General features: G+C 39.2%; 1 protein-coding gene across 1 annotated transcript in view; it reads left to right on the forward strand.

Moving 5' to 3' along the window:
- Positions 1–21812, forward strand: part of LOC139131818 (uncharacterized) — a 23375-nt gene continuing 1563 nt past the window's right edge. The window contains exons 1-27 of the mRNA XM_070698101.1: positions 1–198; positions 1969–2213; positions 3457–3694; positions 5092–5193; positions 5660–5787; positions 6064–6351; positions 6486–6629; positions 7569–7734; positions 8322–8570; positions 9149–9470; positions 10302–10550; positions 10878–11158; positions 11379–11519; positions 11860–12024; positions 12845–13102; positions 13295–13555; positions 14379–14555; positions 14758–14931; positions 16146–16319; positions 16657–16830; positions 17029–17202; positions 17428–17598; positions 18991–19164; positions 19503–19676; positions 20364–20537; positions 20709–20882; positions 21134–21320. Coding sequence (XP_070554202.1) covers positions 111–198; positions 1969–2213; positions 3457–3694; positions 5092–5193; positions 5660–5787; positions 6064–6351; positions 6486–6629; positions 7569–7734; positions 8322–8570; positions 9149–9470; positions 10302–10550; positions 10878–11158; positions 11379–11519; positions 11860–12024; positions 12845–13102; positions 13295–13555; positions 14379–14555; positions 14758–14931; positions 16146–16319; positions 16657–16830; positions 17029–17202; positions 17428–17598; positions 18991–19164; positions 19503–19676; positions 20364–20537; positions 20709–20882; positions 21134–21320 — 5252 coding nt within the window. The 5' untranslated portion in view covers positions 1–110. The remainder of the gene's footprint in view (positions 199–1968; positions 2214–3456; positions 3695–5091; positions 5194–5659; positions 5788–6063; positions 6352–6485; positions 6630–7568; positions 7735–8321; positions 8571–9148; positions 9471–10301; positions 10551–10877; positions 11159–11378; positions 11520–11859; positions 12025–12844; positions 13103–13294; positions 13556–14378; positions 14556–14757; positions 14932–16145; positions 16320–16656; positions 16831–17028; positions 17203–17427; positions 17599–18990; positions 19165–19502; positions 19677–20363; positions 20538–20708; positions 20883–21133; positions 21321–21812) is intronic.

Raw genomic sequence — 21812 nt, forward strand, 5'->3', positions numbered from 1 at the left:
GACCAGTACTAGTGCGATCGATCGCTTCGGAAATTCGACGCCTTCAAAGTGGTATGCATTGCGCAGGGATATAGACAACAGTTTTCTTTTCCCGAAGTTTCTCGTCAGAAATGAATTCTGAGAGGCAAAAGAAAGGATTTACCGTGATAATTGTATTTTTGCTTGTCGTCTGTCAAGATTTAGAAACACACGGTGAAGGTGAGGATTTTTATTACTTAAATTTTTTTGCGCTATCTTGGACTGGCGTCCCCTAACAGTCATTGTAATACCGATACAAGCAACATTTTCTCCAACGTTTCATCGTTTCCTAACGTGACTGGTATGAAGATTGCGTTCTATACATGACGGTGTCCTCAACTGGTCACCGCAAGAACAATCAACATTGTTACAACAGTCTTCGAGTTGTACATGAAATTTTATACGAAGGCGTCAGCGGAAAATGTATCTTTGCAGCTATGTCTTTAATGAAAACTTAAGAGTCACCTGAGAGCCACGCTACGTCATCGCTATGATCGCAATAATTATGGGAAAATGGCGTCTAACGTGCCTACTTGCGTCAGGTGTACAAGTTGACAAACTATTATTACCGCTTTAGTTCACAAGCATATTTAGCTGCACTCCTTTGTGTATTTCTTGAGGATATTGCACAAAAAACAAACAATTGCTGGATTGTAGGGCGACAGATTTGTGCAAATGGCGTTAGAAATCCGCAGAATCTTCTTTAATAAATTTTTGAATTGTTGTCGGGAAAGAATATACCTTGTGGCTCCCGGAGAGGATGATATGCCAAAATTATTACTGAGTTAATTCGCACATCTGAACGAGTTCACAATAGCTTACCTCATGTTCTGAAACGTTTCCTTCTCGATGATTGTGAGAAAGAATGTCATTTTTTCCTCGTGTATTTTTATGTTCATTGCATAAAATCTCGAGGAAAAAATAAAATAAACCTTATGTATGTATCTCAGCAAGTCTGCGTGATTTAAAGTGTCTTGTTAATGCAGGTATGTTTTAACCTGGTGTAGTTTTACGCCTACATAAGATAGACCGCAATTCGACTGGAAAGATGAGCTGCGATCATGTCGGAGTCAGCCTTATGTTGGCCTTGTAATTTGCTGTCAATTGCTGTCAAAAAGTAAATAATTTTAGGCAACGTATTAAATGTATTAAATGTAGAATATAGTGTACATTCAGGATTGCTGAATTAGAATCAAACCTTGGGTGAAAACGGAAAATACTATGTCGAAAATATACTACCAAAAATAGAAATGGAAAAAACCCGCCCATCTGTAACTGTAATATGTGCAATCGCAAAAACAGCCGCCATCTTAGTATTGTTGCTTAATGGTGAAAGTGACGTAAATGGTCTGAATGCCGCCGGGGTTTCCCCGTACTTTCTCCCTACTTATAGCCATGTATTGTAAAGGTATTGTAAACGATACCAAGGCTTTGTGTCGAAATGAACAACAGCAGGTACTATAGAATGAAAGTAAGGGAGCGGCACGTCCTGCAAACAATGGACACACGATACAGCTTTGGTACCCTTATTATGTCCACCCCGTTAAGGTCGTTTGGTACCCGGTATTAGTCATCATGGTCCAGTTTTCATGTTTACCGACGTTGCAAAACGGTGCTTTGATCTGCTTGTTGTTGTTGTTGTTGACAACGGAATCACACAGGAAGTATTGACAGAATAGGTATGCATGTTAAAAAATACTACAAAGCGTGAATAAAACAGCTTAATAATGCATGCTATAATCGGATTAATCGACGCTACAGTAGCTTTATATCTGGTTTTAAGGCTCCACAAATCTTAACTCACAGAAGTAAAGGTTGAGACACAACGCAGAAAACTATGATCAAGTCATGTATTGCAGTAGAAAATGAAAAAAGTGCAAAGAAATCTGTAGCTACACAAAACTATGATAAAAATACTGCAAAAAGATTTTTTCTTTTTTGTAATTTCAGCTTTGACCCCTGACGACGTCGATCATATTTTCCAATATATCATCGCACATGAAGAATACCATCACACAAGATACGATGCAAATCCTGATGACCCGAACGAAAATGAATGGACCGTTGGCATAGGGTTTATACTCTCGTATGCGAATCAGCAAGATTTTGAGGGCGCACTACCCGGAGTTAGTTTCGAAGGAGTGCGTCGGGGTGTCCGCAGTCTTAATGACGCTGAGATCGAAGATTTATTTAAGGTTGGTAGATACACGGTCCCTGTGATAGAGGGACCGTGGTGCATACTTCTGCTTATCAAGAGAAAATACTTATGACATCGCCTGAAAATGTCAATTGTTAAGGTTCTTCGATTAAACGATCTCGTCGTGGGTTCTTATGTCGTATCTTTCATTGCTGCCGAATCGTATAGAATGTTTGTATAAAGAATGTAAAGTGTCCTACATTCCTGTTCTTTATTACATGCCGCGATGTGAGTGCAAATCAGTGCATTGATTTTAATAGGAACACCCGGGGAGTTAGCGGGCCGATGAACGATGTACTGACGGCGGTCCAGTGAAGCCCTTCGACGTTTTCGACGCCAAAGTAGACGCTTAACGCTGATTGTAAAATATCCAAGGCGCACTGCTATTTTAACTTTCGCTAAAATTTGTTTGATACTGGTAGATAATGGTAAAATTGTTTGGAATAGCCCTACATGAGACAATTTGCCCTCCAGGCGTTGGGCAAATTGTCACCTGCTCTCGGGCACATAAACCCATTTATTCAAGCAATAATATATGATATGTATGCTCATATAGAGCGTGTATATAACACTTGAATATAGGATTTGAAGAGTTGCTTATCTGGATCTTATTCGGCTGATATTCAAGCGTATTCTTCAATGATGATCTTCTTGAAAGATACCTTTGTCAATGCAGGATAAATCCACTGCAACGTACGACAGTCCGTTAAAATAGTTCTCGCCACGAAAATGAAAGACTTTCGCTCAAACCTTCTCAAAGCAAATTTTCGACCATTCTCTTTCAAAACCATGATTGAAAATCAAGGGGTTACCGTGCAAATTTTGGTACAAGAGAAACCAATCATTTAAGATTTCGAATTCAAAATGGCCGCCATCAATGTGTTATCTCTGTGGAAGAAAAAAACAGATTTCGACAAAACTAAGCCAGTGAAAACTTTATTTACTCCATAAGCTTCAAAATGAGCCCCGACAAGTGGTAGGCCAAAAGAAGATAGTAAAGTTTTGAAAGTTCGAAAATCTGCCCCAAGGTACATCATACCTTAACCTCTCACACTTGCACACTAAAGCAGATTCTTTTTCGGTGCATTCTGTAATGATTTGACACAAGAGCAGTTTATAAAACATATATACATCGCTAAATGGAGCCCCAGAGTAGTAAATGCATTGGCAATCTCAACCCAGTACTACCAATTATGCATTTCATCTTTCATAACATGATATTACATATTTGTACTTTACAGATTGCAAGCCTTCCTAAACACATTGAAAATATCAGAAAACTCGTTCTCGATTTCGACGAATACACCTTAGACATCCAAACAGCACTGGTAGACAGTCTCGTCGCCAAGAGCTTGTTGTGTGACCGAGATGACACTGAGTGCGCCCTCACAGATCTTATCAATGACCCAGATGTTGTGTGGACTCAAGTCTGTGCCAAATACACGGACACTGATAGGTTTCGGAATGCAGAAACTCAAGGTAAATATCAAACAAAATTGCGAACAACAGACTCAGATAATGGTCGGCTAAAGATCGTCAGACACTATGTGTAACATGCGAATCCTTCGCAACCCTGACTAGTCACAATAAATTTGACATCATGACTACAATTAATCAAACATTTTCTGGGGAGACAACAAATTTATTTTAGTCGTCGGTAAATGACAACGTTTAGGCTATCACCGAGAAAAAGTTAGATCATCACAGATAACATATTATAATGCGATCAAATAACAAAAGATCGTATTTTGGCGGTTCTTGGTGAAATGAGGTAGAAATCCCCGAAAAAAGGTTAGCTTTTCCCTCAATATAAACAGAGTATTTTCCCTATAATTTGACCATTGTGCTATGATGGTGCATAGGTGCATGCATTGCACAGTGTTTTTTCAAAAATTGCAAACTTTTTAACCGATTTTCATGTTAGTATATTTGCAAAAAGCGGCGATGCTGTGAAAGAAGCATATTAGCAATGTTGAACAGCCCTCCAAATATCAATGGTCGACTCCTTTAATAAAATAAGCAGAATCGCTACAACAGAGAATGTCGCCCTTTAAGAGATCTAGAACGCCAAAAGTTAAAGGGAAACAGTCGTCGGAACTGCGCATGTGCGAGTTGCTTGTTTACAGACAATGTGTTTCGTGCACGATATCTAGATGCACCTCATCATCATAGCTGCAACATTTAAATTATACGATGTAGATTATGACAGACATGTTTTAACTTTCGTCAATCACCACCGTACCTTGGATACAGAGCTAACGTTGGTCGTATGAGACCCAAACGACCTTGAGCTCAGTTCCGACGACTTTATCCCTTTAAGGTACAAATGGATGTTCTGTCTATACGTATCTGATACGAAATAAGAAATAAACTACCGTACTTTGCTTAGTGTGTAAAAGAATGCAAAGCATAACTTTTTTTCTCGTTCGTTCGAAATCTTATAACATTTTACAAATTCTGCAATTCCCTTACAATTGTAAATGTACCGACAATTAAGGTAGACTTCACCTCGGGGACAGAAATTCGAACTTTCAAATTTTCACAATTCTTAACTTTCCTGATGTATCATTTGCAGGGACTCATTGTTAAAGCTGTAGGAGTAAGAAAATTTACCATAGGCTTGGTCGCTTTTTTAAATTTAATTTTCCCCATAGAGTTAACACAGGGATGGTAGCCATTTTGAATTTAAAATATTTGTGACTATTTGGTAACTTTTTTCTTAGTTAAAAAAACTTTGTGCCCCCGATTTTATTCTTAATTTTGTATGAGAATGGTTGAAAATTTCATTTAAGAAAGTTTGAGCACAAGTTTAAGTTTCACTTTCGAGGCGCATACTACATTAAGTAAGTATGAATGCGTTTTTTGATCCACTTCAGATGATAAAACAAGATTACGTAACAACTGCCAATATTTCTACTCCTATGGACAATCACTGAATGAATCCATTTCAGGATACAATCCATGCTCTCCACAGTACGGTAAGTGTTGAACTTTGTCATGTGGACAGAACATTTACATATCTTACTTTTCAAGATGGTTATACCAGCACCTAGTTCCAGTAAGAATAAACTTGAACTGCTCTTATGACAAGAAGTGGAACATTTTTCCTATGGTTGTTTTTTCCGATGGAGTCAATATGTATTGTGATGTGTGTTTGACATGTTTCTGAAGTCGGAAAACTTCGGTAAACAAGACAGGAAGTAGTATAGAATTTTCGATGAGCAACATACGTTTGAGGAGAGAAGAAAGAATCTCGGATCTAGATTTGATCGGTAACAGTGATTCTGTTACCTTATAGAGGCCCAGGCTTACTCAAACTGTGATGTTTTACAATTATCTACCAGGAAACATAATGCATTGAATAAATTTGTTCGTCTTTGAGTCTGTTGTTGTGCGTGAAGGGAGAAACTGTGACAAAGATTTTCAAATGCGTCTCTCTTTCAGAACTGCTGTACCCGTATGGTCCGGAGTTTGGCGACAACACCAATGCACCAAACGATGATGGTAGTTCGGGTCAAGTTTTCATACAGACGCCATTTCCATTTTTCGATGAAGATCATGAGTTCCTCTGGGTATTAAACCTTTTTACTGCAATCTGACTCGTTAGTCCAGACAGACAGACATTCAATCACGCAGCGCACTATGTCGTCTGCAAGGCATACAGTTGACGGATAAGCACGCACAGTCAAGATACTATAGATAAATAGGTACAAACATACGGCTACCAAAAAATTTAATGTCGTTTATGAGCAATCGACAGAGATCCTACTCTAGTTTCGTTACAAGTAAATGGCCGGGTGGTGCAGAGCAGCGAGACAATAATTTGACGCATTTCTTGTTCTTTGCAGATAAACACAAATGGTGTAATATCTTTCCTTAAAGAAGTCTTTGAATTTGTGCCACAATCGTTTCCACTTGGTAACGAGTGGCGTTTGATTGCCCCGTTTTGGGCAGATGTAGACACCCGAGAAGGCGGCAATGTGTTTTGGCGGGAAACTCGTGACCAGGACGTTCTAGACAGGGCAACGCGACATATTCAGCAATATTATGTAGGCGAAGCTGGCTTCACTGCTCTGTGGGTGCTTGTGGCCACATGGGATAATGTGACTTTTTTCGGCACAGCACAACCATCGCTGGTGAGTGTAACCTCAAACGTGTGCTTTCGGGGTGAATATTTGACTTTCACTGACACAAATCGGCTTAATATAGAAATGGGCCAATCAACCTTACGAGTGAACTGATTTTCAAATAGATATATTATCCGTTATAGGTGAATACATTCCAAACTGTTTTGGTAACCAACGGACGCCATTCATTTGCAATATTTAACTATGGAGACATAGTATGGACCACTGGGGCTTCGGGTGATAATCCGGGTGATCCATACACAGGGCTAGGTGGTACGGCCGCTCAGGTATGTAATCAAACGAATGACTCACATATCACTTTTAAAATTAGAGTGCATTTGTTTCAATCAACTCAATATGTTAAAACACTTAACCTTTATGTTTTACTCTAGCCAAGCATGTTATTAAATACTATGGCCGATCGAGTTTGTGTTGAAATTTCAGCCTATTGATATAAAATCCCCTGCCATCAAGGCCATTTGCTCAAAGGGTGTTTCTTTTTGTATCATTTGAACTTCCGGTTCTTCTACCATGTGCCCCTCCTCCCCTTATACGCAAATCTAATAAGGCTCCCTCTTTCTGAAGTAAAAAGCAAATGGCAAATGGCAAATGGTTTTTTGATATCTGTAATAAGTTTTGTCTTGAAAAGTATCAAGCTCAATATGATTTTCCACAGTCAGTATGTGAATGTACGGAACGTATGAGATAGATAATTCCTGCCCATCTTGTCTTTAAACCTGAACGCATGTACGTTTTAGTAGAGGCGGTTAACTTGGGGTAAAGGTCAGTATTCAGTTGTTTCTAAACGCTACCAATGTGACTGCTGTCCAACGATCAAATTAAAAAACAGTCGAATGATCACAGATTTAAATGTGACATTGACCAACGTTCTTGCACAGTGCATGGTTAGACTACTGTGCAGTCGAGAGGTCCAAACAGATGCTAGAAGCATATTGTACTATCTATCATAACGATGAAGGAATGAGAGCAAGTTAGATGAAATAATTGTGACCTTGATAAATTACTCACCTTCAAATTTTGATAATACTGCCATTTTAATGTGTACGTGAATTCGCTTGTGCCGTAAGAAAGTACAATATTGCATCTCTCAATTTAAGGAAAATATTGCTCTTTCTTTCCGGATTAGACAATTCTATTTAACAAAAACATTCCACGTGAATTAATAATCTAATCCAGAATTTCTCTCTACATCGCTTTTTGCGCAGGTTGGCTTCAACGCGGGCGATGGCAAAGTGTTTTATTCAGTGCCTGGATCTCAGAACAGCTCAATTGTGGACATTGAAGACACATCAAACATAATGGTGCCCGGACGATATGCATTTAGGGTGGATACAGCTGACATCAGCGGAGGTGATGGTTGTGACGCGGCAGGTAAGCCATATAACCAGAATGCTCTCCTTGCTGGTGCTACTTTGTCCAATAGATTGGTAGTTCAGAGCATAACATGCTGTTTGATATGGTCGACTTACAGATAATTAACAAAGTAACAATTTCACCTTCTTCGGCGATGTCCATCCAAACTCCTTTGGTCACAAGTCAATACAGCTTTCATAGTTTTAGTCTGTGGTGTTCATTGGTGTGTACATGTCATCAAATCGAACTGGCGCGACATTTTAATGTGGCAAATGAATGGACAAAATATACCACACAAGAGTGCCACGAAGATGATACGTAATTTCAATATTCCTCTGAAAAATCATTTATTTGATAGTAAGACACTGAAAGCCCGGAATTGGTCAAAACTGTCGAATACCGCGCAAGTACATACGTCGCCGTACTCTACATCTGATTTTAATCAGATTGGACGATGTGCTACCTTAGCCAACGGAAAGGGTGATTTAGTGGAAGGATGTTCTTCAAATTCTCATTGATACGTATTTCAATACCTGCTGTTAGTTTAAGGTCTGTTTGTAGAATAACATTGAGAATTGTACATTCTGCTTCTTTCACTTACTAAGGTTCACTGATTGTGTATCCCTTCACCGGTTCAATGCTTGGCGGAGAGAAGATATTTGTGGGTGGACCTTGTTTCTCTCCTTCCGATGACATCATCGCTAAATTCGGAGACCAGGAGTCCACTTGTACATATGAGTCAGACTTACAAGCAACATGCATTACGCCACCTTTCTATGAAGTGGGACGGGTACCCATCGAGATCTCTCTCGACGGAGGTGCAACATACCGTTTTCAAGGGATCTGGTCAGTATGTAAGTAGGTCCCAAACCTTCGTGATCTTCAACCTTTTCACCACTATAATCTGGTCCATACCCATTGTCCTCACTGGAGAGTGTGTACCCATTTACGGGGAATCGGGTGTGAAAAGGCTTACCGTTTCACTTGCCGTTTCACAATGACAGTGTACGGCAAAGATTACTAACAGCAAATTTTGGCCATCTCGAACCCGTCAAGTGTCCTCATCGCCAGTTTCCGTAGACTTGCCTACAATAGGTTAACTGTCAACATAGTCTGACTATCTCCAAGTTATTAGTGTCTCTTAATGCTCATGGCCCAAGACTGGCTCTTCAATACACAGGCCGTCCAGTTGCAGCCACGTTTCAGTAGCAATACCCGTTGATGTCATTCTCTGATGTGCTAGTCATCTCATATACAAATTCTTCCGTCGCAGACTAAAGGCTTTTAAATCATATCTGGCATCAGATTTGTTTATCCCCTTTATTTGATTGCTACTTTATTGATTTACTTTAATCAAAAGCATATCTAAATTTGAACTTTTCTGACTTGTGAATTATCTCTGTGCTTCTGTTATATCTGTATTATACTGAAGTGTCTATAGAGAGAACAACTCCAAAAGTCACACGGATCAACGCCGAGAATTGGCATCGTTTGGCAAGAGGCTTGGAGATTAGATGGGAACCGACCGAGCTCGATTCTCATTATGTCGACATCCACTTGATGGGATATCAAGAGAACAAGGCGTTTGGAACAGAGCCATTTGGATGGCAACAAATCATGAATCTTAACAGCCAGCATCTGAACGATGGCAGCTTCATCTTCACCCCTCAGGTGACTTCTGAAGGCTTTGAAACCAACTATGAGATGGGAGCAATACGAATTTCAGTGCACGACGAGGAGGGAGAAGGCCTATTGTGAGTACGATACCTGTTTGAGATGACAGTATTTCAAAATCTAGTTTAAATTGCACTATTTTCCACCGTTTTCTGACTAATTGGCACTCCACATGCCGCTCAAGGCTTCATAAGCTGTACTGTTGATGTATTTTCAAGTATTTTATGTTCTGCTTCTAAGGTATAGTTTTCTGCTCTACTTCGATCCAAATCATGTCAAACCGTCTAGCGTGCAAGACACAATTAGTATGTGTGCGATGTCAAATATTATTGTCATCAGTTGACAATTGACTTTACGATAAAGATGGTAAGTAATAAGTTGAAACTGCCGACCGTGTTTTTTAAAGAAGACAATTTTAACGGTGGTTCAAAAGATGGCGCATGATTTCCATGACGTGTTCGTGACATATACCGAACCACCGTGGTGACAAACATTGCTTCACTCATTCAGTTAGATAAAATAATCTATGGTTTAATAGTGTTAAGTTAAAGTCTAATGTTAGGATACATATTTTTGATTTGCGCTGTTAATTCATGTTGTCTTTATACATGTCACATTTACAATCCTTGGAGATTGATCTTGTCGATTGATCAGAGATTATGCTTGTCACTTGCGTACTTGCAAGTCGAACATTATTTATTCGCTATATTCAAAGTAGTACGTTCGTCGCCCATGTTTATAAAAGGTTCTGTGGTCAAACTTAAGTAAGTTGCTTATTATTCAAACCCCTTATCAAGAAAATGCATCAAGATACATTGGTCTTTATTAAAACCACTGAACTGCCTCCAATGAAAATTTTCAGCCACTTCGTGATCTGATTCATAACACTGATAGTATGATTTGATTAACAGCAAATTTGAGGGTTTGTGGAGTGATGTCCATGACCTAAAGTGGATATTCGATGCCGGCTTACATCAATGGTGCAAAGACTGGAGATCAAGAGACCGAGAATGGACAAATGACGCTGCACCATGTCCGTGTACACTGCAGCAAGCTAGGGCTGACATCGGCAGATACAGTCCTCACCCGCAATGTAAGATTGGATCAACTTGTCACTACAAACCTGATGCTGTCCACTGTGTGAGAGTAAACACACCGAGGTAGGCTTTTAACACCTCAAACACCTCCTACAATCTGGAGTTATCCAACGAAACGAGCCCAAAAAGCGCTGCACAAAAATAAGGATAAAATAGCAGCATTAACGATTAACGACTTTCACGAAAACACATCTGGAAATACTTCACTAGGCTTTCCCATAAAAAAACAGCTCAGTACCATTCAGATTTACAACTAAATACAAACATACCTACTAACGTACCAAGATAGATACATGGGTAGATGGATCTATTACGCCACGTTCAGAGCGTACTTTTTAAAAATTTCCTGTAAGCAAAGAACGTCTCCTAATTTTTTTAATTTTCCACCAGCGACAATGGAGAAGGACGGGAGTGTTGCTATGGTACAGATGGTGAACTCCTAAATCATGAAGATACCCTAGGTGCTGGACCCAGCCACCGGAGACATCATGGCGGTGTTCATCCGTATAAAACTGTAGGAACGATCCCTTATCTGTCCAACTTCCATGATGATACTCGGCCTTGGATTCGATGTTGCGTGTATACCAACTTCAGAGATTGGCAGTGTCGTAATCAATTCTTTTCAAGGAGACATTCGCAAGATTGCACTGGTTACTCACCTCCACAGCCAGGTCAGTTTTCAAGAATTATCAGCAATTATAAGGTTAACTGTATAACTATTCAAATTATCAACAATTATAAGGTTAACTGTAGAACTATTCAACTTTTCAATTTTTGATGTTAGCTTGGGTTTTATTCGTTTTACGGTAACTGATCTGTGTCGTATTTCTCTTTGACGAGTAATAGACGAACTGTTTGCCAATGTCGTGTTTTATTGTTTATATATTTTAGCGATTATGTTTGGAGATCCTCATATAATCACTTTAGATGGTCATCAATATACATTCAATGGTTTAGGTGAGTTCACGATGTTGGACATCAACAATGGGGAGTTTCTTCTTCAGGGACGTATGGCGCCTTTGGAAAGTGACGGTGAGTGAAGAAACTGATTAAACAGTATCCATTTTTTAAATCTTCTTTTTTGAACTTGTTTAAGAAACAATGTCACCCTAAGCAGTCCTTAGAATGGAGGTATCTGCACTGGCAATACTAAATACGAGCTATTTATATCACATCTTGGGCAACTTGAAGTCGATCGAAGTTGATCACATATGTTCATGAAATATTAGCAAAAAATTATTATGAATGTGAACGTAGTTGGTGAAGTCACAAAGCAATATAGCTTCGTATTATCGAAAGAACATTATGTAAAGCGCATTTCTTCGCGTTGAAGATGAATGCCTGATAAATACTTTACGTTTGTCGTCTAAAGGCCCTGCTACGGTATTCAAGGCTTTCGCGATGAAAAGCAACTGGTCTGACGTCATTCATGTGGAGCAAAACCAGAGACGAATGTTGGATGCTTACGTCCGCCAAGAAGGAGAAGTGGAGTGGCTATTTGTCGATTTTGAAGAAAATTCCTGGTGGGATTTCCGAGGTATTAATAAAAAATGGTTATGTGTAAAGAGTTACTAGGTCATCGTAAAGTATTCCTGATAAATTAGCTGGTTTAGTCATGTATAGATACCTTACATAAATACTATAAGTGGGGCACTTTATAACGGCCTCCTAATGCACATATCAAAATTTGCAATTGTGAATAACTGTGACCGAATATATAGTAAAGAGCACCAACATTGGAATGTTCGAACATATGAGGCAATTTCATTGGCCAAAGTGCAATGTCTAATGCAATAAAACAACTGTAATATTTCATTATTAACCTAATTTGAATCATCAAACCTAGAATACCAACCCACGCATGTACATGTATCTCTGCAATGAACAATTTATGAAATTTGCCAAATGCACAGTAGTTGCAATTGGGGGCGGGCAACTGTCAGTGAGATCTGGTAACTTGGACTACGACGATTGAAGGGCAGTTCAAATAGGGGCTTCCCCCAGGGTCTGACTTGCTGCAATCAGTTCAGTACTTTCTGGATCTGATTGGAACCCACAATCGACAGTACCTGCTCATCTAGCGATTGAAGAAGTCGATGATCAAATCCATTCGGCTATATCCCCGATCGTTGGTATTGGTCATCCCTATCTACAAGGATCAAAACTTATTCGACAACTTACCAGTAATTTGATTTCATTACGAGTTTTTTTAAAAAAAAAACCCTTGTCTATCTATAATTCGTCTGTCATTCATGCAGCTGATCAAATGGTTCGTCCACATCACGCGATTAATCAATTGATGCTGTTAAAAGCTAATGACATACTCGTTGAAACCAACCCATTTTTCGTCTCATTAGGTCTATCTGTATCTAGAAGCAATATGACTGACAACAAAATGTCGATACTATTTAACAACGGAATATCCATCGAGGTCTCTGCTGTTGGACAAGCCATGACACTGACATTCCTCGCGCCAGAAAAGTACAAAAATCAGACCAGAGGGCTGATGGGAACTTGGAATGATGACCCGGACGATGACCTATTGACACCCTACGGAGATTACTTGTCTGCAAATTCTACCCTGAAAGAAATTCACCAAAATTTTGGATTGAAATGTGAGTTACTTTGCCTTCACATTAAGGCAAAATTCCCTGGTTTTCAATTTCTCATAAATGCTTTTCGTCATTTCGTCGAATGTATAATGCGACAATCATCACCCGTCATCATTGTTGAACTTCTCAGCTGATTGTATGGACATTTTCCATCCCAGGTGATTGAATCAATATTTTCCATCCCGATCTCAACAGGGAATATCACGGAAGAGATGTCTTTGTTTCGCTACAGAAGCATAACTGGAGAGAGCCACGAAACTCGAAATGACTTAACTTATCAACCGATCTTCGAAATACCCAGCGACCCTAATGTTACGAGTAGGGCCACTGAACTTTGTGGGGAGGACAACTTACAATGTATCTTCGATTATCAAGTCACGCGAGACGAACAGATAGCCGTTGGATCCCGTCATGCCGTGGACTCCTATGCCATGTCGATCAACGACACTAAACCAGGTATCAATACTTCAAGAGTCCAGGGACAGTCCCTTGTGTGTTTAGGAACTGAGCGAGTTATCTTTTTCTTTCGTCTGGCCAAAGCATTAACGTTGACAGAAAAGTCGTTTTTGCACACTTGGTAGATTTCGGTGTTGTAAATAAACTTTCCTCGATGAAAAGTTATGTTGATCATTTCATCACTTCGGTCATGCTCAAAAATGTCAGTGGTCGTCACGTTAACACAATGTTCAGAAGTTATTTCGCCCAGGGGATGACAAAAGATTGAAATTTCATCGATTTGAACAATTTAGAGACGCCTTGAGGTTTCATGCTTCTCCGGGACAGATAATCGGACTTTCGACTATTCACAGTGCTTTTATGATCAACAACCTATGGGCTAATTATTAATAAGCTCTTGGAATTAGTAGAATTTTCACAGTTCAATTTTTGTGAAAATCGAAAATTTATTTTTCCATGGAGTTCACATAGGGATGGCGGCAATCTTGAATTATCAAGAATTATTATCTGTTGTCACCATGCAAAGTTTGAAACTAGATACACATATTGCCTAACATTTACCAATATTTTAAATTCAAAATAGCCGTCATCCCTTATTAACTGTATTGGAAAACAAAAATTTCAAAGTTCGATTTTCGAAAACTGAGTTGGTGAACGTCTTTCAAAATTGACTTCAAAATGAGCCCTTAGTACGGTGGTAGATCGTAAAAGAAGTCAGAATATCTGTCCCTGAATCACATTTTAATTCAGTTGGATAGTGTAAACGATATCAACTCTTGAAGGTTTATCTTAGAGTAACAGTGAATTTTCACTTTTGTTGTAGTGGTGACTTGTGCCTATCTCCCGCCACCTCCAAATGCCAATAAAACCGGACACAGTTACACAGTCGGCTCAACTTTGACCTTTGATTGCCAACACGGCTATACATCAGTTAACGGTTCGGTTGAGAGGGTATGTCAAAGTGACGGCATGTGGGATGGATCTAATATAACATGCGAAAGTAAGTTGTTCTCTTCTCGTTTTTGAATCAGTGATTTTATGATAGCCTGAATGTATTCATATTTGTTCGATTCAAAAGACCGACGAATCTTAACTACACATTTTGAGCCAAAATGACAATAAAAGTGATAAAACATTATTTTGTGTTAGAACCATACATTTAATCAACCCACTTACATTAACATTTGCATCCCTTCTAACAGTCGTTCATTGTGGCGAACTGGAAACACCTCGTAATGGATCTTGGAATATAACGGGCGTCACTTTTGGATCTGAGGCATTCTTCGTTTGTGACGAGGGTTTTGATATGATTGGTTCAGAAGTAAGGAGATGTCAAGCAGATGGTACTTGGGATGGACAGCAGCCAACATGTCGGCGTAAGTTTCATTTTATGTCGAAACGACTCCCTTTGTTTTTACATGTTTATATAAAGTTAAATGGCCTAGGCACGGCCTTATTGTTGACCTCTGTGCCATACCATCACCGTTAATTTTCTGCTCAGTGAAAACGTCACATTTGCGATCTTCTCTTTGAACCAGTTAGAAAGAATCGAGCTTTGAAAGGTTAATATTGCCAGATTAGCACAGTAATCACTGTATTCGTATGACACATCAGGTAAGGTAACATCTTTTCTATCAGATCCTGTGCAGAAATTGCGGGGCGGTATTGTGATATTATATTATCAAAGCAGCATTTTAGGGAAAACTGGAGGGATAGAGGAATATACAACAGCCAGGTGAATGTTCGCACGAAAGTTGTACTATTTCCTTTAAGTTTTCCTTGTATTATACAAGCCAGCAAGCATAATGTTAACCAATCATCATGCATTTGAGGGGTACATTTCGTATACTCCAATCTAAGTCAAGGTGTCGATCAGTTAGTCCTACACTGACCTCATCGTAGGTAAAGCGGTAGTATCAGCATGAGAATTAGAATGGAGTAAGATTCACAAGTAATTCACATGGACAATCAATCCACATACTTTTTGATAAAATATTTTTAAATGTCTGTTGTGCTTGCTGTGGAAATCTGATATTCGCCATTGAACACATCCTCGTCTAAACGATTACCCCATTAAAGGCCCATGAGCTGCAACTCTGCGAAATTTGTCCAACCTTAAGGTACTTCCAATTTCCTTAGACATTCATTGCAATATGCAATCTGCAAATTGAACAATTAGTCATTAACTATGCCTCAACAATGTTTCCTTGTGGTAGAATAGGCAAGAAATAGAACAGATTTATGCTCATTTGAAATTTCCCGCCATTTTGAAAATCTTGCCATGTTATGTGAAATACGGAGAATTTGTATTTGTAAAGATTCAAATGTGTCCATGCACCATTTACGCTGTTTATCATGTTGTTGTATTGAGGCGGCCATATTTGGGTGCGGCACCCGTTTATTATTTGTCTTACTGAAACCTCCCCATGCAGTCCAACTCAGTGGGACTTGAGTAAGGACATTTCTATGAACTAATTTCATCTAAATATAAAATCATGAAAATAATGCAAAAATTGCAGCCCATGTACCTTTAATATGACTGAAGGACCATAAGCTTAATGATTCCAACATTCACGCTTTCCTGTTTTAGTTGTGTACTGTGAAAACATCACTGCGCCATTGAACGGAACAGACATTGGAAAAGATTACTCCTATTCGTCAATAGTAAGCTTCGTTTGTGACGTCGGTTTCAATCTGATTGGCTCCTCGGACATTCGTTGCCAGGCAAACGGAACTTGGAACAGCTCCATTCCAAATTGTGAAAGTAGGTTTTATGTCATCGAATGACTTGTGAATTAATATTTAAATAATTTGGCAACATTACTTTTCAAAAGTATCGATCCCGATGTGTCTAAGGTTCATTGCCTTTAAATTTCAACGAACTACAAAACTTTCATGTGAAAGATTGCTCTGGCAATTTTAAAGTCATTTTAAAAGTCTCCAGTTCGATAATTTAACAAATCTTCGTAAATCTTAAGTTGCGTAACCATAGAAAATATTTACCTTAAAATGACAGTGAAAGTTTCGCAGCGTAAGTGGCAGCAGTATTTGAGAAAGACATGATGCTCACCAGCAGAAATGGTTTATATTTCTTTCACTAGTTATGACCTGCCCATCTCTCACGATTCCGAATGACGGTTCAATGAACTCAAATGGTAACACATACCTGTCCGTTGCTAAGTTTTCATGTAACCTTGGTTACAATCTCCATGGTTCCAGTGATAGGACCTGTACAGCTGATGGATCCTGGGATGGACAATCTGTGTCATGTGAAGGTACGTTGCGTTTATTTTAATGTGTCGGTGAATATACACATTACCTCATTATTACTAATGATCCAAGAGCTGGCAATCCTTTGTTCAACTCAATGTACGTATAACTTGTACAGATACCGTAAATTATGCCTATTGATGACTTCGTTTGATCGTCCGATGCCAGCAAGTGGTCAAGTTATGGTATCTTTTGTATTTCAGTCGTTCAGTGCCCGCACATTGACGAGCCTACCAATGGCTACAAGGTCGGTGATTCTAACGTCTACGGTTCAGAGGTTGTCTTTTCATGCAATCATGGTTATGCTCTTAAAGGAAGTAATACAATCAAGTGTATGGCGCACGGCATGTGGGACAGAGCGCCCCCAATGTGTGAATGTGAGTACAGTACAAAGTAGAAGTGACAAAGTGAATTTTGAATACTTATAAACTATTGTCTTGTTTGTACATCAGCGAGACTTAGTCGGACCAACAAAACAATACAGCTTTTTGAAAGTTACGAGCACAGCTTTTTTGTTATTCTGACATGCGCATGATTTATTGATTTATGCCTTAATTTCCGAAGGGAAATACTGGAACTTGTGCCTCCTCTTCTGTCCGCAGTGAGTGACTGTCCTCCCCTAGAACCACTGGCCAATGGTTCCTTTACTGTACGATCAAATGATACAATGAGAATCATTACATTTGCCTGTGACGAAGGTTTTATCCTCAACGGTGTGACCGAAATATCTTGTTTCAACGGCCAATGGGACGACACTCCACCAATCTGCCAAGGTAAGGGACCGTCTCAGATTGTCGCAGAAGTTCAAGAAACGAAATTTCTTCGTTTAGATCAAAACCCCCTCCCCCCTCCCCCTAAACGAAACTTCAAAAGTGCGAAATGTTCATGTCTGCCTGAGAGTACAATGTTGCATTTTGCTATTTGCTATAGCTACTAAAGACGTATTATTACCCTTGCCACATTACAATTAAAATAATCGATCGGATTTGAGTACTAACAGGGCATTTTACCGCATAAAAGTTTCATTTTATTTTACTTTCCCTTTTTGCATCTCTTGTGCTGTTCTTTGTCTTTGCGAACACGCAATTTGTACTTGGTAGGGGCGGTAAATAAGCGAAAAACTTTGACAAGGGGGCCCAGGCATGTTCAATCATATTAAAACGACTATGACAAGGTGCATAACAAGTGATAGTGGTTAGAGCAGACGCTTATAAATAGCAATTTTAAAAAAATGATAGTTTTTGTCTTTGTATAATTTGATGAATGAAATGATACAATGTTACTATCGGTAAATTGTGTTTGGGGCACAAACAAGATGGAAAGAGTTACAAATTGTTGGCACGGAGTATGCAGTTTTTCTTTAATTTAAAAATAAACACACGAAAACTTGTGATCACAAAATAAAAGTGCGAAAGTGAAGTTCACTAATGGAATGGAGGTCAAACCCCCTCCCCCCCTAAACGAATGAATTTCGCTTTTGAACTTCTGCGACAATCTGAGACGGTCCCTAAGTTTATTAGAAAGCGTATCTACCGCCATTATTCAACTTGTGGAGTATTCAGGGCTGAGTTTACTGACTTTCATGTACTATGGTGAACTACAGAGTAAGCCCGTTCTGGAACGGCTTTGCCAAAGCGAAGATATTCCCTGCGTTGGTATATGATATCTTTGGATTAATTGTGTTTTAATCTAAACTATGGCGCCATCACTTCGTTTTTTCCAAGCAATCTCTCATGGCGGCGGATTGCAAATAAGCAACTTGGATCTGTTATCATTGTTGTTATCAATAGAGGATACTATGCTTTATACTCTATTTAGGCCTACATGTACTTGTATTCCCTCGTAGGTAGGTAAGTAGGTAGGTAGGTAGGTAGGTAGGTAGGTAGGTAGGTAGGTAGGTAGGTAGGTAGGTAGGTAGGTAGGTAGGTAGGTAGGTAGGTAGGTAGGTAAGTAGGTAGGTAGGTAGGTAGGTAGGTAGGTAGGTAGGTAGGTAGGTAGGTAGGTTTGATATTGTGGAAAGAAACAAATGTAATGTTTTTGTGTGCTGAATGCCTTGCAGGGTAAATTATTATGTTTCAACAATTTGATAATATGCATGGTGTAATTTTGTTTCTTTGAAAAAAACACTCATGCTGAAATTCTGAAATACCATTATTCTGTTTCAGTTGTGATTTGTCCATCTCTCCCGACTCCGAATAATGGTACAGCGGACATCTCCAGCAATGAGTACCAATCTGTGGTAACATTTTCATGTGATAATGGCTATGAACTCCATGGTACCAGGATCCGTACATGTACGGCCGATGGTTCCTGGGATGGACAACCTGCAATGTGCATGAGTAAGTGTTGCAATTCACTTCTACATTTTAAATATTTCCATCTATTGAAAACCTTCTTCTCGACAATAAGTACGCTAACCTTTACAGGCAGGCACTATTCATAATGTTTTTAATAACAACTTAATATGTTTTATGCACGGTAAATTTCAATTTAGAATGGAATTTTAAAAAAAGAACAATTTAGAAACTTTTTCCAACGAAAAACTACAATTGTTCACTCCTTCAAGTCTCACATTTCGGTGACATACGCAAATAACGAAAGCTATATCTGAGATACTTTTGGTCTCTAACGGTTTAAATATAGTTACATGTGGTTCTGAATGCTTTGTTTTATACAGAAGTAGTATGTCCAACTCTTGAGACCCCAAATGACGGTACAATGAACTCAACCGGCAACACATACCAGTCCGTTGCTACGTTTTCATGTAACGTTGGTTACAATCTCCATGGTTCCAGTGTTCGGACCTGTACAGCTGATGGTTCCTGGGACGGACAGTCTGTGTCTTGTACAGGTAGACCAAGTTTAGATGCTAAGATAATCTGAATAAACCTTCGTTGTGAAGCGAAGCATAAATTGCATAGATTTAATCGTTTCGTGGTATAAACTATTCATCGCGAAAATTTGTGGTAAGTTCCTGAAGTCAATGAGTACTTCACTGCACAGTCGCTGTGTAACTCTATTGCACAGCGACCGTGCAGTGAGTGTCAATATGGAAATAGTTTGTGTTCATAATAGACAATGAAACATATTGAAACATAATATAGAAATATTTTGTGCTTACGAGGCTTCCTCTTCCGAATAAATCACAAGTCCAACTCTTGCCACAACAAACAACGGTACATTGACTTCTATTAGTCATGTAATCGTGTATGTCAGTTGTTACTCTCTTAATTTTGACCTCATTGTTCCAGTCTCCGCACGTGAACGGTTTCTGGTAGTTGGAATGGACACAATCGCATTGAGAATTTGGATTCACAATTTTACTCAGAAAAGAAAGTATTTTGTCTCGTCTCTCTTTCTCACTCACAATGCCGTAAACATCATCTCAATGTCAATTTTACGAACAACTTGATCGGGGTTAATAGACAGTAAGTGTTAAAACAGCATATGAATGGAAATATTTCTTCATTTTTGAGAGAAAGAGATAACGTACTTTTAAGTGTTAAAACAGGCATTTCATTCTGTTTCATCACTCTAGTTACTGAATGTCCCTTTCTGGAGACCCCAAACGACGGGTCAATGAACTCAACCGGCAACGTGTACCAGTCCGTCGCTAGATTCTTATGTAACGATGGTTACAATCTCCATGGTTCCAGTGTTCGGACCTGTACAGCTGATGGTTCCTGGGACGGACAATCTGTATCTTGTGAAGGTAGGCTTGAATAAACTGATAGATTTGTATCGATAAATAATAGTATACTCGACGTGTGTAAAGTTAATGACTGGGCTACTTTCATCACGACAGAAAAAATCTTCAAAGTCTCTATGCTTTCAAACTGTAGTGAACCTCTTATTTCTGGCTTTCTATTTTCTATATTTGCAGTTGTCACGTGTCCCACTCTGTTAGCTCCGAATGACGGTACAATGAACTCCACTGGCAACACATACCTGTCCGTTGCTACGTTTTCATGTAACGATGGTTACAACCTCCATGGTTCCAGTGTTCGGACCTGTACAGCTGATGGTTCCTGGGACGGACAGTCTACATTATGTGAAGGTATTCTCTTTTTCTGTTTCTATGAATGAACATTTCTGAAAAACTGTTGCATTTACTTGATCATTGCTTGATCATAGACGTTTTGTTGTATAGATAGCAATAGTTCCGATGGAAAGCAAAGGTTTGCGGACTTATCATGAAAATTTCATCGAGTTCCGTCAACTTCTTGGATTATTAATTGATATATAATCTGCATTTGATCAAACTCCGCGCCGCACGACCGCAATAATATCCATATTTGCTGTTCACAGTACGTCCACAGAAAGGACCCAAAGGAACTGCCGATGATGACGCTCTTCAACGAATACCAGCAGCTATCATAGGTGGCAGCGTAGCGGGCGCTTTCCTAGCGATACTCATAGCTGCAATCATATTCCTGGTTATGATTCGTGTGTGTAGAAGATCCACTGGTAGATTCCGTCAGCATGAGAGCAAGCAGTAAGTGAGGCAATATGGGTTTGTAATGGAATACCATTCAATACATGTCATGTGTCGACAATGACATATTTCATCGTCTTCGAATTCGATGTAACTCCACGGCGATAAAAGTTGAAAACCAGTGACCTGAATTGGATATTTATATTGACGAGGGACACCGAGGTCTATCTTGTAGACTCGTGACGATTACAAAAATCAGAAACGATGATGAACTTCATCAACATCAGACATGCAGTAAAACTGTTTTGCCCTACAGTTTCTGTGTTTCTTTTGTAATAGTTCTACGTGCTTGAAACTCGCAATGAAATGGTACTGTTGTCAAATATGGCAGCTTAGTATAGCTTTAATTAAAGCCGTCACAATCCTGCTGATGCAAGAATTCTCCTTGCACTGAAAAAATACTCCTATGATGAAGGGGGTTTAAAATTAACACATCGAAAAGTTTATCGTCCTGAATCTTAACACCTTTTCAAAAGTACGGAGACAACATTA

Source organism: Ptychodera flava, chromosome 4 (genome assembly GCF_041260155.1).
Source record: "Ptychodera flava strain L36383 chromosome 4, AS_Pfla_20210202, whole genome shotgun sequence".
Lineage (NCBI taxonomy): Eukaryota > Metazoa > Hemichordata > Enteropneusta > Ptychoderidae > Ptychodera > Ptychodera flava.